At 46.1% G+C, this 16899-nt stretch overlaps 1 protein-coding gene across 1 annotated transcript; it reads left to right on the top strand.

The window, feature by feature from the left end:
- The first annotated feature begins 13119 nt into the window (after window positions 1-13119).
- LOC136464449 (cullin-3A-like) lies at window positions 13120-16080 on the top strand. The gene is made up of 2 exons (XM_066463400.1): window positions 13120-13359; window positions 13859-16080. The coding sequence occupies exons 1-2, from the start codon at window positions 13190-13192 to the stop codon at window positions 15897-15899; spliced, it is 2211 nt and encodes a 736-aa protein (XP_066319497.1). The 5' UTR covers window positions 13120-13189; the 3' UTR covers window positions 15900-16080.
- Window positions 16081-16899: the final 819 nt, after the last annotated feature.

Below are 16899 nucleotides of genomic sequence, written 5' to 3'. Positions count from 1 at the left end.
CTAGAGGAGGGATCGAGAGCGCAGCAAGCGTGATGGACCGGAGCCGCGTAGGATGAGCAGTGCCGACTGACGATGGCCACCATGTAATGTCCAGCGCGCGTCGCGATCTGAGTATCAGACCACCGTTTTCTGCCCGCCGGCCTACTCCATGCGTGCCTCGGCCGTGCTCGCACTGTGGCAGAGGGCACAATGTGGTGTGTGGGCATGTGCATGCATGCATATGGTGATAACAATAACATGCGGTGAGGTTGTTTGCTTCTGCATGCGTAGTCAGAGTAAATTGCAACGTACTTTCGGCTGGTTTCCATCTGAGTCCTTGAACTAAAAATGCTACCATCCAGGTTCTCCATCTATCTGTCTCGTGCACCAACGATCCAAACATGCCATGCGCGCACCAGGAGCTGACGTGGACATGCCACCGTGGATCTTCCTTGCATGGATCTTCGAACGCACCCACGCATGTGTGCTGGGCACAGGTGCATGCACGTACGTCGGCTTCGGATCTTCACGTGCGCGCTCAGGAGCCACATTGCAGGCTCGGCCTCGGATCTTCACGTACAGCAGCCACGTCCGGCGCCTGATCTGACGTCCGGTCTTCGTGTGTACGTACGCCTCCCTCCGGTCCTCCACGCGCACGTACGGCAGCCACACGCTCTCGATCGCCTTCGTCTTCGCCTTGCATCTCCACGACCGGCGACGGGTACATCTCCAATCGCGGCGTGTTCAAGCACTGGCACGGCTTCGCGTCTTCTCCATCACGAGCTTCTGGTTCGGCGCCGGCGTACGTATCATGGGTACTACGCCGCGCTGCCTAACTTGCAGCGTACGCATATATAGTCCATGTTCTCCGGGATAATACGTATCACGCTTGCACACATAGGCACATAGCCACATAGGCGCGTATTCCGGCCAGCACGAGCTGTATCCCTACACGTAAGGACGCTGGATACGAGGCTGGCCAATGACCATCTAGGGCCATAGTGGCTTGCTTCTTCACCTGCATGTACGTACGTGACAAGCTTATACAGGTGTACGCGTACGTATATACTGCGAATTTTAATCTGACAAAAATTCATCAAACACCGGGTCATGGCGGCCGCGTGCTCGTCGACGAGCTTGGTGGCCTCCCTGAGTTCCCTCTCGGACTCGAGTTGAGCAGGCGCTTGGCCCTCGACAGCAGCGGCGCCACGGCGGTGCCGCGCATGGCGCAGAGCCACGAAGCGGCGGAACACGTCCTGCAGGTCGACGACCGCGCCGGAGTCGGCGGCGGCCGTGAGGACCGGCAGGACGCGGGACTCCACCCCCTGTGCGACGATCCCGAACGCTTAGGACCAGACCGTGACGCTGCCGAGCTCTAGGCCGTCGACGTTGAAGATGCCGCGGCCGAGGAGGCCCCCGAGCAACGCCGCGAAGGCCTTCCGATCCCCTTGGGGAAGTTGTCGTAGTTGGTCCGCAGCATGTACTCGACGTTGGCCGGACTCCCGGAGAAGGTGCGGTCGCTCGAGACGGAGAATAGGGTGCCCGTCGTGCGCGCGGGCGCCGTGATGGCGCTCGTCGAGGTGCTCGCGTCAGCCGCCTCGGCCCCCTCGGACACGGTGGAATGTCCAATCTCGCATATCCACGTCAGCTCCTGGCGCGCTCGTGGCGTGTTTTGGACTATCGGTGCACATAACCGATTGATCGAGGACTTAGATGGTAATATTTTTAGTTCAAGGACCTAGACAGGAATTCACAGATAGTTTAAAGACCTAGGAGTACGGTGTAATTTACTCATATAGTAACATTGCTCAGGGGACATATAGAACTTTAGAAGAGAAGAGAAACTTTAGCAGTTTTTTTTTTAGAGAAAGGGAACACGCACACGCTCCAGCTTCATGCACGCGCTCCAACGTGTGACGAGATGTAACGGTGTAGCCCAATGGGCTCGTAGAAACATGCCTGCGAAAATTGGTTCGTGGGCTGCATTATTCGCCTGGGCTGGGACTGCTAAGGCTCGCGTAGCGTCGCCGTCGCAAAAAAAAATGTAGAACAAAATTCGGAAGCCTCGACTGAAGAATAATATCAGAGCCAGGTTTCAATCCTGGGGCCTGTGGGTTATGGGCCCACCACGCTTCCGCTGCGCCCCTCTGATGGGTGTGTTGGAATCCCTGTTTAACATTCTTTCAAAGAATGACAGAGCAACCACAGTTGTTGACTAGTTTGCATTTTTGGTTCTCGAATTTAACTACCAAATACTCCCTCACACGTTCCAAATTGTAAGTACTTCTGCTTTTCTAGTTAGATCTACATTATATCTAGACACGATAAAATTTATGTATCTAAACAGCCAAAACGACTTACAATTTAGAATGGAGAAAGTATAATCGTGCATTGCACCGGTGTTCAGCACAGATGCTATTGTTTTAAATTTTTGGTTCTTTATTACTTTAACTAGCAAATATACTTATGCGTTGCGATGGGCGTTTGACTTATTTCGTGGTTAAATAGACAACTTGTGACTTGAAGATTTATTTAATCTGCCTTTAACGATCATGTGATGTGTTTCAGTTTGCCTAGGCTTCCATATTGTGCTTGGGTGCGTTCTGCTCTAACTCGTATGAGTACAAAAAGTTTAGACGAGATTTATCAATGATGGTGTCATGCGTTCCAATTCGTTTTAGGACGGACTGTGCACCATGTCTAAGCACTTAACTCATATGGATGTGTAAGAGAGTGTTAAACTATGGAAACACACTTCGTATTTTTATTTGTTTTGGAATCGGACTCAGCACTGTGCTTCAACATGCTTCTATAACTTGTGAAGAACGAAGAAATCTTTCGCGCTTTAAACCGATATATGCATAGATCAACATGATGCCATGCGATCATATATACTTTTGTTATCTTTTTTTTAAGTGGTCAATCTTTTAGGTTTAACTAAACTTGCAGAAAATATTAGCAACATTTGTATCTCTAAATAGATTTATTATGAAAATATATTCAACGATGATACTAATTGTATATCATAAATATTAATATTTTATATATATATTTATCAAAATTGAATACATTTGATTTATCGATAAATGAGAATGACAGTGAAAAAGGGGCGGAGGGGTAATAAGTCAATAATAAAGGCTCTCCTAGTTAAACGTCTAACTTTGAGGGATTAGTTAAGGTGGCCCAGGCATATTTTGCTTACCAAACGTCACGATGATATAATTTTTGTTCCGTGGGTCAATGGGTCAGTGGGTACGGTGCAACTATACCATAACCTCTGCCACGTATTATTTATGTTGATAATAAGTGATTAGTTAATACCAAATCCAAATTAGAATACCATCTTTTCCCAGACAGGGTCAGCTCATTTCAGGGTATGTAGGAAAGAACAACTAGAAAGGATAAGAGAGAATCATAAAGAAAACCTATGAGAAAAATAACGATTTTCTATGTTGCTTTTGCTAATAAGAAGAATCTTTTTGCAAGTTACAGTTACGTTTCCGGTATTCGGAGGAAAGTGTCGTGGCATACCTAGAACTCCACCAGTACATCACGCCATGATTTTTCATATACTCTTATATATTTTCTAAAAGACCGTTTTGTGTCTTGTTATTCGTCTTTGTACTACCTTTTATTTTTTCTCAAGATATATATGATGTGAGGTACTCTTCTGAGCGACATTATAAAAAAGAGAGGTTTGTTACGGTGCTTAGAAGGAACCACCGGTTCCTCCCGTCAAAATTATTTACCATATGTGTTAATTAAGAAAATTAATTAATTATAATTAAGGATAGTTTAGTACTTTTCCTACAGTACATAATCTCTAACTCCCTAGCGGTGGCTCCGGGGTCTCTGGGACCACGCGGACACGGCGGCACCGCCGTCATGCTCATAGGCAACAAGACCGACCTGGCGCCGCGCCACCTCCGCACCGTGCCGCGTGGGGATGCCGCCGCGCTCGCGGAGCAGGAGGGCCTCTCGTTCTTCGAGACCTCCGCGCCGTCAGCAGGAAGGCGCTGGCCGCGGCCGCGGTGGATGAGGACGCGCCGACGGCGGGCGCCGTTGGGGAGGGGCAGACGACGCCGAGCTCCGGCGGCCTCACGATGCTGAGCTCCGACACGAGGAGACGCTGAGCTCCGACACGAGGAGGCTGAGGGCCACGCGCACGTCCATCCGAGCCACCATGGCTGCCTTCTCTCTCTCATCTCAAAGCCTAGGTAGCAGCGACTAGAAGTAGCTAGCCAGAAGCCCAGAACACCTCGTCCATGGCGATGGCCTCTGCGGCTTCCTCCTGCACGGACGGCACATGGTGGGTGTACGCGCTCCCGGCGCTGCTCGGCGGACACCCTGTGCGCCCACCTGGCCCTCCTGGCCGGCCTGCTCTTCCTGGTCATCGTCTCGGCGGCTCTGCTGGAGTGGGCCGTGTCACCGGGCGGGCCGGCGGCGTGGGCCGCTCTGCCTCGCGCGTAGGCTGCCGGCGAGCGCAGCCACTCTACCTCGCGCGTAGGTCTTTTTTCCGATTCAGAGAAGTAACTCCCGCTAAAATACTGTTATACCCTCCAAAATTAATTAGAAACCAGTTTTAGTTCTGGCCCATAAGAGCATCTCCAAGAGTTTCCTAAACTTTCCACCTAAAAACACTATGTTTTTCAACTCCTAAAAAGATATTAAGAGAAAAAAAAGAAGCTCATCTCCAATAGTACCCAATATTCCACTCCTAAAAAAAATTAAAATTTGGTCCACTTAAGTTTTTTCTTTTTCGGCAATTTTTTCCGTGCGAGAGTCTTCGAGGCCGCCGCCGCTCCTCCTTCATGCTCTAGCGCCGTGCAGTTCCAACCGGCCGTGGCCACCACCTCCCAGCCACAGACTGGCGGCACCTCCCAGCAGGCCGACCATACCTCCCGACCTTGAGCCACAGGCCGCCGGCCACCAGTCAGGGAACTAGCCATCAGCGGAGCAGCAGTATTTGCCGGCCAGTAGCAGTTCAGTACCATCAGCAACCATCGGCAGAGGACAGTACCATGAAGCGGCCATCAGCAGAGCTGATGCAGGCAAGCAGTAGCACAGTACCATGCAGCAGGCAAGTAGTCCAATGCAAAAAAAAAAAAAGTTGCTGGCTGCCGGCCACCAAGACAAGCTAGCAGCAGAGGAAGATGGCACGTAGATGGTGTAGTTCTTCATCCGCTGGAAGATGGCGCGGCTCGTCAGCACGGCGCTGATGATGACGCTCAGGCCGGGCTCCGTGAGCACGATGTCCGACGCGCCCCGCGCCGCGTCCGTCTCGCGTCCGCCACCCCGATCCCGATGCCCGCCTTCTTCAGCGCGGGCGCCCGCAGATGTGCTTCCGTTCCTGCAGCCACCGAACGATCTCATACTTGTGCTCCGGGAACATGCCCGCGAACCCGTCCGCCTTCTCGATCAGCTCGTCCACGGCGGCGGCAGCGTGGATAAGACCAACGAACGGCAAAATACCAGAACGACGCAGTTGATCGATGGAGTTTTTACCTCTTCCTTGGTCGGCGGCGGCGAAGATCCTCTGCCCTCGATGAAGAACATGTTAGTTGATCTCCACCAATAGGCCCAACGGCCTATTGGGCCCTATCTCTGCTCCCTGATCGGGGGAGCCCAACCCTAACTCGGTTGGAGGGCCCCTGTCGCACGGCACACATAAAAGGAATGTGGGGTTGAGGGCTCGGACTACGAGGTTGACCGGAGCCGCCACACCCACCGAAAGAGAAACCCTAATCCGATCCTAAAGCGTGCTGCCAGCGACGGGATGGCCCACCGACTCCGCCGTCTCCCCTGCAGGTCACCGCCGGCGCTACTGGACTTCTCGCCGGCGCTGGACGTCTTCTACACCGCGGCACCGGCTACGGTGTATCTACCAAAAGGGCGAGGAGCCTACCCTGATGCTACGGGTTACACAGAGGTACGAATCTACGTTTTAACAATAGCATCAGAGCCAGGTTACTAAGTGTGTAACCCTAACCCTAATTGGGTAAAAGTAAAAGAAAGAGAGACCGGCTCATGGTGTACCGGTTATCACCGCCACCGCGCGTGGGGGAAAGGAGCCGCACCGTTCGACGGCGCACGGCAAAAGTAAAGGACCGAACAGATCAAGTTCGGATCTAAGGAATGAAGAAGGATGGGTTCAGTTTTGGCCGAACTCTAAGACCTAACCCTAGAAAGAATCCCATCACTAATCGGTTCAATCCGAGAAGAAAGAAAAGGAACCCTAACCCTAGATCCATACGGATCAGAGAAGAAATAGGGCCCTAGGCTCACAGAGCCGAAACCCTAACCCTAGAACGGGGATAATCTGTTCGGGTAAACAAGGGAAAAAGAAAAGAAATAAAAGAGAACAGAACCTAACCCTAGATCCATTCGGATGTCAAAGAAAAGAAAGGAAAAACAGAAAAGAAAGGGGAAAAGAACAGGGTCGGCATACGAACCCTAAACCTAACCCTAGACGGATCCTCATCCCTAACCGGTTGAATCCGAGAAGAAACAAAAGAAATCAAAGAAAAGAAGAGAAAGGAATCAAAGAAACCCTAACCCTAACCCCATTCCCCACATCAGTTCGGATGAGAGAAGAATCAAATCGAAAAGAAATTGGGGAATAAGAAAGGGAAGGGAGAAGAAACCCACCCGAACCGGCCCTTGGCCGGCGCGGGAGAAGAAAGGCCGAACCGGGGCTGCGGCTCGCCGGGCTCGGCAAACGGGGGCACCGCGGCCAGGCCACTCGACGGCGGCGTGCTCACCCGTCGGGGAGCACGCGCGCCGGCGAGGGGGCCGGCGACGGCGCCGTGGCTCGCTGCTCACTCCCGCTCGATGTCCTCTCGGTGGCTGCGGCTGCGCTGAGGAAGAGAGAAGAGAGAGCGGCGAGCGAAGAGAGAGAAGGGCAAGGGGCGAATGAAGCTAGGGTTTTTCCCGGGCGCGCGGCGTCGGGGTTTTTTAACTGCGCGAAATCGACGCGCAGCCGTCGATCCCCATCGGACGGCTCAGATCGAGCGGGCTGGCTTTCAGCCCAGGCGGCAGCGCGCGCCAGGCCGAATTCCCGGCCCAGGCCCAGGTTGCGGCCTGGGCGTGGGGGAGAGCGTGGGAAGCGCCCACGCGGGCGTGGGCCGTGGGCCGCCTTGCCATTTTGGGTCGACACAGGAAAAGCAAGGGCCCAGTTTCGGTTTTTTCTTTTTCCTGGAAAATTGAAAATACAAATTGGCTCAAAAGAAAAATAGAAAAAGGTATTTTACCTGTGGGTAAAATTCAAGAAATTGAGCATATGTTTTCCGCTGCGAAAGAAAAGTTCATCCTCCAGTGATTTTGAACCGACATGATATTTAACTGGAGAAAAGAAAAGATTTTCCAGAAAATGTTTATTCCCTGGAAATTGATTAATGGATTAAAGAAAATAGAAAAAGAAATTTTCCCTGTGGGTAAAATTAAAGGAAAAGAGAGTTTTCCCACAGCTAAAGAAAAGTATATTCTCCAGTTATATTGAACCAACATGCTATTTACTTGGAGAAAAAGAAAAGGTTTTCCGCTGCTAAAGAAACTGTTGATTCTCCAGTTATTTTGAACCAATGTGGTATTTAATTGGAGAAAAAGAGTTTTGATATAATTACGATGTTGTTATTTTCTGACCAACGTTGTTAATAACAGTATCGTAATGATAATGATTTATGCATTAATTCTGCTTCTGCCCAACGGTGATGTAGAATTAGTGTATAAGAAAAGTTGATAATTTTAATGATTTATGCATTGATTCTACTTCTGCCCAACGATGATGTAGAATTAATGTGTAAGAACAATTGTGAAAGTTAATGATTTATGCATTAATTCTATTTTTGCCCAACGGTGATGTAGAATTAATATATAAGAATAGTTGTATGTTTTGATTTTGACCAACGTTGGAATCAAGGCATGCAAATGGTGTTATTTCTATGTTAAGAAAAGTTTTAACCTATTTTTTCATCTTGTTTGAGGTGGACTGGGTAGTCACCTCACCGTGTTCCACTGGGTTTGTGGCACCGGTGAGGGAGACAAAAGTGAATGATGCCATTTGGGCAACTAAAGAGAGGGATTTTGAACCCCAAAAGATATCCTATGACTCCTTGCGCATAGGAAATGAATCACTACCAACAAGAAAAAGTTTGGCTGTGATAAAGAACATGATTGAACCTGCAATTGTAGGCTAAATCCCAGAGTGTGACACGGTCACTGAGTACCTCGATAGAATAAAGAGTCAGTTCACTGGCTCTTCAAAGACATATGCTACTCAGCTGAAGTGGTGGCATAAGAGAGCTCACGATGCGTTGTCGAAATTATGGCACTATCGTTCAGGCCATATTTCGAGGGGGAGAATAGAAAGACAAGTTAAGAATGATGTTCTTCCTCCATTAGAGCTCTCAGATTAAGAACAATGCAGAGAATGCATAAAAGAAAAGTATGTAAAGAAAGATGCTAAATGAAGCGTAGGAATTTTATAGATTATTCACACAGACATCTGTGGTCAGTTTCCTGTAAAGAGTGTGGATAGTTATGATCCATTCACAGATGATTACTCCCATCATGACTATATTTATCCAATCAAAGAAAGAAAAGATGTATTGGATAAATTTAAGATATTAAATATTAAAGACAGTCAGGTCTGACCGTGGAGGAGTACTACGGTCAGCATACCCTAAAAGAATGGCATAGTAGCCCAGTATTCTACACCGGGCGAACCTCAGCAGAATAGAGTAGCTAAAAGAATCAATCGTACCTTGATGGATATGGTGGGCAGTATGATAAGTTACTCCACCTTACAATTGAGCCTGTGAATGGAGGCGTTGAAAACGGCCATTCATATTCTCAATAAAGTACCAGAAAAGTCGGTGCCCAAAACGCCGTATGAGTTGTGGACAGAAAATGTACCCTCACTAAACCACTTGCGTGTGTGTGGGGGAGCCCTGCTGAGGCTAAAGTATTTAACCCAAACATTGGGAAGTTATATCCTAAAACAGTAAGTTGTCATTTATTTGGCTACACAGAAAAGTCATAAGGTTTTCGTTTCTACTGTCCAGAGAGATATACAAAGTTTGTGGAAACGAGACATGCTGTCTTCCTAGAGGACGAATTGATGAAGGGGAGCATGGTAGCTCGAGAAATTGACCTTGAAGTGAAGCGGGTGTAAGCGCCCACTCCAATGATTCATGAGCCAATTTTCTCACTACCTGTTGTAGCTGCACCGACAGTGCTAGATACTATGGTGCCAGCACCTGTTGTTATTTCACCTGTAGCAACAATGAATGAAAATGAGGAACCTGTTCTTCAGGATTCTATAGAACCTATTGCCACACATGAGGGGGAGCAACAACAGCCTCAAACAGAAGATGTGCCAAAAGTGGAGGCCCCTAGAAGGTCTCAAAGAGTTAGAAAATCAGCTATTTCTGCTGATTATGAAGTGTATAACACTAAGTAATTTCAAATGGAGGATGATCCCACCTCATTTGAAGAAGTCATGAGAAGTGATCATTCATCAAAGTGGCTTGAGGCCATAGAAGATGAAATGAAATCGATGAATGTCAATAAAGTTTGGGTTTTGGAAATAATTCCTAAAGGAGTCAAAACAGTAGGCTATAAATGGGTCTACAGAACAAAACTTGGCTCTCAAAGGAATATAGAGAAATATAAAGCGCGACTTATGGCAAAAGGCTATATGCAAAGAGAAGGGATTGATTACAATGAGACTTTTTTTCCAGTCTCATGTAAAGTTTTCTTCAGAATCATAATGGCATTAGTGGTACATTACGATTGAAAATTACATCAGATGGATGTAAAGACGACATTTCTCAACGGAGACTTGGAGGAAAATGTTTACATGGCATAACCGAAAGGTTTTGTCATGGAAGGAAAAGAACGAATGGGATGCCGCCTAAAGAAATCCATTTATAGATTAAAACAAGCTTCAAGACAGTAGTACTTGAAGTTTGATCAGACAATAAAGAATTTTGGGTTTTAAAAGAGAATGTAGAGGACAATTGTGTCTATGCAAAGTTTAAGAATGGGAAGTTTATCTTCCTTGTCCTGTATGTAGATGATATCTTACTTGCTAGTAGTGATGTCAGTCTACTACTAGAGACAAAGAAATTTAATATAAAAGATCTTGGCGAAGCCTCGTTCGTTCTAGGGATCGAGATTCACCAAGATAAAAGAAAAGGGTATAAGGACTGTCACAAAAGGCATACATGGAAAAGATCTTAAAGAAATTCAGTATGCACAAATGTAGTTCCTCACCTGCTCCTATAGTCAAGGGCGACAGATATGGGGATTTTCAATGCCCCAGGAACCAATATGAGCTCAATCGACAAAGTGAAAGTGGTTCCATATGCTTCAGCTGTCGGAAGCTTGCAACATGCTCAAGTATGTACGCGCCCTGACTTTGCATTTGTTACCGGGTTTTACTTGGCAGATTCCAGAAGAATTCTGGAATGGAACACTAAAATTGATAAAGAAAGTCTTGCGTTTTTTGCAAGGAACGAAAGGCCTCATGATGACATTTAGAAGATCTGATTCACTCCACATGGTGGGATATTCAGATTCTGATTATGCGAGAGTGAATGCATATCCAGACGTGGATTTTCTATCATCTCGCAAAGGAGAGCTATTTCATGGAAAAGCTCAAAACAAACTGTCACTACATCGTCCACAATGTATGACGGTTTGTAGCGTGCTATGAGGCAACGGGCAGGTGAACTAACTAACGAAGTTCATACCCGGTTTGAAGGTGGTTGACGACATCTATAGACCATTAAAGTAATACTGCGATTATAATCTGGCAGTACAGGATGCTCACAACATAAGTCAAGTGGTGCTGCCAAACACATTGACATAGAGTATTATGTTGTGAAAGATTAAGTCCGGGATCAAGTCATAAGTCTTGAGCATATAAGAACAGAAAGGATGCTCGCGGATCCGCTTACAAAAGGCTTACCACCCAACATGTTCAGAGGACATGGTGTTCAGAGAACATGTAGCTAGCTTGGGTTTAAGGGAAAGCCTAAAATATTCCTGGACAAAAGAAGGCCCAAAGATAAGTATCTATTTCAGAACAGAGTAGTGAGTTGTAGCTGTTAAGTCTATCGGCAATGGACCGTGACGATGAGACATGCTCTATGAGCTAATCTGTAATGGAATGAACAAAAGCAAATGATATGAAAGTGAAAGATGGAATGAAATCAAGGGGGAGAATGTTAGTTGATCTCCACCAATAGGCCCAACGGCCTATTGGGCCCTATCTCTGCTCCCTGATCGGGGGAGCCCAACCCTAACTCGGTTGGAGGGCCCCTGTCGCACGGCACACATAAAAGGAATGTGGGGTTGAGGGCTCGGACTACGAGGTTGACCGGAGCCGCCACACCCACCGAAAGAGAAACCCTAATCCGATCCTAAAGCGTGCTGCCAGCGACGGGATGGCCCACCGACTCCGCTGTCTCCCCTGCAGGTCACCGCCGGCGCTACTGGACTTCTCGCCGGCGCTGGACGTCTTCTACACCGCGGCACCGGCTGCGGTGTATCTACCAAAAGGGCGAGGAGCCTACCCTGATGCTACGGGTTACACAGAGGTACGAATCTACGTTTTAACAGAACAATGGCACGACGACAGAATCGCGGCAAAGGAAGGGCGCGGGAAGGAAGAAAACGTCGCGACCTTTGCGCCACGGAGGATACGCGTGAGTCCGCCGTGCGTAAAGTTACGTGGACGAGGGGTTTTTTTCCCAACTCCTAAAATATTAGGAGATTGTATTAGGAGTTGTTGGAGGGAGCTTTTTTCACATCTTTCTAAAAACCAAGGATTAGGGAGAGGTTTAGGAACTCTTGGAGATGCTCTAAGTTAAGGTCCTTCCATCTAGTTTCTCATATCTTTAAACCATCAGATCTAAATAAACGGAGGGCTCTCATTATTTCCGAGCACAGTAAAATTTCACTAAAAAAAGTTATCTCATAACCAATCCATAAATAGTTTGAGTACGCATAAAAAATTACGCACCATATAAGATTACACCACTAGTTTTTGGAAAATGGCTCTCTCAGTGATGACAAGAAAATCGTCTAAAAAAAACGATGACAAGAAAATCATTCGGAACACTATCAACTATCTTATTGCTCAATAAGATACAGCAGCAACCGTAGAAGCACTGCTCCGAGCCTCTGATGGGCAGTCGAACGGCTATCCGCATGGTCTGCGGTGTGAGGTGCAGACGTGCAGTAGAACACAATCGACGGCTTGCGATCTATTGGGGACGCAAATGGACATCTTGCGGTCTTGGCAGGCTGGCCCGTGAAGTAATTGCGGCTAATCTGCTTGAGTGATGAAGGCAATTTTCTAGCGTGGGCCAAACGGGTTGCGGTAATTAACCTGACAAGGTGGGAAGGCGGACATGCGTCATCTCGGTTCATCATCATCGAGAAAGAAAAAAAAAAGTGAGAAACGGATAATAAGCCCTCGTTTAGTTTCCACCCAAAACTTTATACTATGTCGCATCGAATGTTAGACACATGTATGGAATATTAAATATAGACTAAAAATTAATTAATTACACATATTACGACTAATTCGTGAGATGAATCTTTTAAGCCTAATTAGTCAATGATTTGACAACAAGTGCTACCGTACACGTGTGCTAATTACAGATTAATTAGGTATAATAAATTCGTCTCGTAGTTTACTGACGGATTCTGTAATTTATTTTTTTATTAGTATCTAAATATCCATACGATACTCCACGTAACACCCGATATGACACGTAAAATTTTACATGAACTAGCCCTTATTTAGTTCACAAAAAGTTTTCTCAAAAAGTGCTATAGTACCCATCACATCGAATCTTGTGATACGTACATGGAGCATTAAATATAGAAGAAAAAAAACTAATTGCACAATTTGATTGAAAATTATGAGACGAACATTTTAAGCCTAATTAGTCCATAATTAAATACTAATTGACAAATAAAAACGAAAGTACTACCAAATTTTCTAACTTTTCACCGACTAAACACGGGCTAAATAAGACCCGAAGAGGGGAAAAGAAGAGAGAGAAAGGAGGAGCCATCTGGTTTCCCCATCGGTTTTCTTCCCCGCCGCCGCTCTCCCTGTGTCCAGTGTCCGCCCCGCTTCCGCCCGCGTCCACCCACCCGCCCTCCCTGCCCCCGAACCCTACCTCTGGCGGCGATGAGCGGCGGCGGTCCGCCGAGGAAGCGCAACTTCAAGATCGAGGCGTTCAAGAACCGTGTGGAGCTCGACCCCAAGTACGCGGAGCGGACATGGAAGGTCCTCGAGCACGCCATCCACGAGATCTACAACCACAACGCCAGTGGCCTCTCCTTCGAGGAGCTTTACAGGTTGGTCCACACCCCCACAACCCACCCCGCGCAACTCACCTTACCTGGCCATCGCTGCCTTTCGGGCCATCCGCTGACGGCCATTCGAAGAATTATTATGTGTTTCTGGAGTAGCGACTTGTGCAAATTCGGGCAAAATTGTGCCTGTTCGGGATGATTATTAGCGGAACGCCAGTTCCTGTGGATCCTTCCTGCCCCTCTATACAGATTTTGATAGCTAATAACCGTGATTATTCGAGACTGAGTTGTATGTAGGAACTGATGTTGCATTGCACTTCATGTGACTATGTGAGCAGTAGATTTGTGTTTGATTTACGTATTATAGTCTCTCCAAATCTGTGCCTGTTGAACCTTTTTTTTTCTTTTGCAGAAAATTAGCTAGCAAATTTACTAGCACCAATTACTGTACAAAAATATCTGGTGTGGCACGTAGATGTAGGTGCACTACACCAAGATATAGTGTGGCCTAGCGTGATTGTAACTCTCTCTCTCTCTGCAGGAGTGCCTACAACATGGTGCTTCACAAGTATGGTGAGAAGCTGTATGATGGCCTTCAGAACACGATGACATGGCGCTTGAAGGAAATATCAAAATCAATAGAGGCTGCACATGGTGGTTTATTTTTGGAGGAGCTGAATGCAAAGTGGATGGATCACAACAAGGCGCTACAGATGATACGAGATATTCTTATGTACATGGACAGGACATATGTCCCTACATCTCATAGGACACCTGTTCATGAGCTTGGTCTGAATTTGTGGAGGGATCACATAATTCGCTCCCCCATGATCCATAGTCGGCTGGTTAACACCCTTTTGGATCTTATAAAAGGGGAAAGAATGGGTGAAGTGATTAACAGAGGCCTGATGAGGAGCATAACAAAGATGCTGATGGATCTGGGTCCTGCTGTGTATCAAGACGATTTTGAGAAACTATTTCTGGATGTTTCAGCCAGCTTCTACAGTGTGGAGTCTCAAGAGTTCATTGAGTGCTGTGACTGTGGGAACTACCTTAAGAAGGCCGAGAGGCGTCTAAATGAGGAAATGGAGCGTGTCTCACACTATTTGGATGCTGGCAGTGAGGCAAAGATAACTAGTGTAGTGGAGAAAGAGATGATTGCCAATCACATGCACAGATTGGTTCACATGGAAAATTCAGGGCTTGTTAACATGCTAGTAGATGACAGGTATGAAGATTTGGGTCGGATGTATTCCTTGTTCCGAAGGGTTCCTGATGGGTTATCAACGATTAGAGATGTCATGACTTCTTACCTGAGGGAAACAGGGAAGCAGTTAGTGACGGATCCAGAAAGTTTGAAAGATCCAGTCGAATTTGTCCAACGCTTGTTAAATGAGAAGGACAAGCATGATAAGATCATCAGTGTTGCTTTTGGCAATGACAAAACCTTCCAGAATGCTCTGAATTCGTCTTTTGAGTATTTCATCAACTTAAACAACCGATCACCTGAATTCATATCATTATATGTTGATGACAAACTCCGCAAAAGACTTAAAGGGGCCACAGAAGAAGATGTGGAGGTTATAATGGACAAAGTCATGATGCTGTTCCGATACCTCCAGGAGAAGGATGTGTTTGAAAAGTACTATAAGCAGCATTTGGCGAAAAGGCTCCTGTCTGGCAAAACTGTTTCTGATGATGCTGAGAGAAGTATGATAGTTAAACTCAAGACAGAATGTGGATACCAGTTCACTTCGAAGCTAGAGGGCATGTTCACTGATATGAAAACCTCCCAGGACACCATGCAAGACTTCTATGCCAAGAAGTCTGAGGAACTCGGTGATGGCCCTACGCTTGATGTCCACATTTTGACAACTGGTTCTTGGCCTACGCAGCCCAGTCCTCCTTGCAACCTTCCAACTGAAATACTTACAGTATGTGAGAAGTTCCGGGCATATTATCTTGGGACTCACAATGGCCGGAGATTGACATGGCAAACAAACATGGGTACAGCTGACATAAAAGCCACATTTGGAAAAGGCCAGAAGCATGAACTGAATGTATCCACTTATCAGATGTGTGTTCTCATGCTGTTTAACAATGCCGATGGATTGACCTACAAAGACATTGAACGGGATACTGAGATACCTGCCTCAGACCTAAAGAGATGTCTGCAGTCCCTTGCTTGTGTCAAGGGGAAGAATGTTCTCCGCAAGGAGCCCATGAGCAAGGACATATCGGAGGATGATACATTCTACTTTAATGATAAGTTCACAAGCAAGCTTGTTAAAGTGAAGATTGGGACAGTGGTAGCGCAAAAGGAATCTGAACCAGAGAAACAGGAGACTCGCCAACGGGTTGAGGAGGACAGGAAACCTCAGATCGAGGCAGCCATTGTCAGGATCATGAAATCACGGAGGGTGTTGGATCATAACAGCATTGTAGCTGAGGTTACCAAGCAATTACAAGCACGTTTCTTGCCAAACCCTGTTGTCATAAAGAAGCGCATCGAATCTCTAATTGAGCGTGAATTCTTGGAAAGAGACAAAGTAGATAGAAAATTATATCGTTATCTTGCATAGAAACTTGTCATGTGATAATTCATGAACAGTTGGCATCCTTCTGCTCTTGTAAAACAGTTTTCTTTATGCTCAACTTCTGTTTTATCAGTTGCATTGGCTGCTGGGTTCATAGATGTCCAAACATTGGTTATTGGTTGATGGTGAATTGAAGTGGGGATTGTATTGAATTTTACTGCTCCAACACTTTCTCCTTTCGTTTGATGGTGCTATGACAGGTCTGTAAGAACTAAGAAGCCGTATTTATCTGTTTCCTGTGCAGCATTCATACTTCGATAGTTTCTGTTTCCTTTGGATCCGTTTCACCTTTCCACTTCTCCTAGTGCCATGTATGCTTCTATGACTTTCACTTCAGGATTCGGTCGCAAATTCTGACTTTTTTTAGGGGCTTAGCTTTTATTATGCATCTAAATATCATACATAGTTTCTACTATGTTATGCATCTAGATATCATACATAGTTTTTACTATGTATCTAGAAAAGTCAGAACAATTTATAATTTAGAATGGAATATACCAGGATGTCCTTCGTTTATGTGGCTACCTACATCCAGATGTCCTCTTAGTTTTATGTGACAAAGTTGGCCATAAATACAATACCAACTTGTTAACAAGATTTGAAATGTTGCTTGAAGTACATCCAATGAATGAGTTTACAGAGAGTGTTCATCAGAGTCCACACTGGCCATGAGATTGTGTAATGTCAACGAGGAAACACGCATCATTTCAAAAATTCAGAGATACAACAATAATGCACAATATATGAATAAAAGAAGCAAAGGTTACTCTCCGGATATGTACCTACAAAGCCAGAAAATGGTACACGTTCGATGAACTTAAAAAGGTACTCCCTCTATTTCAAATTAAGATGTTTTGACTTTTCTGGCTATGTATTTAGATATACACTATGTTTAGATATATATAGTAGAAATAATATATTTAGAAAAAAAACCAAAACATCTTATAATTTGGAATAGAGTGAGTATCATCATTCTAACACTTCG

This window comes from Miscanthus floridulus, chromosome 7 (genome assembly GCF_019320115.1).
Source record: "Miscanthus floridulus cultivar M001 chromosome 7, ASM1932011v1, whole genome shotgun sequence".
NCBI classification, from domain to species: domain Eukaryota; kingdom Viridiplantae; phylum Streptophyta; class Magnoliopsida; order Poales; family Poaceae; genus Miscanthus; species Miscanthus floridulus.
This window is presented reverse-complemented; position numbering and strand designations above follow the sequence as displayed.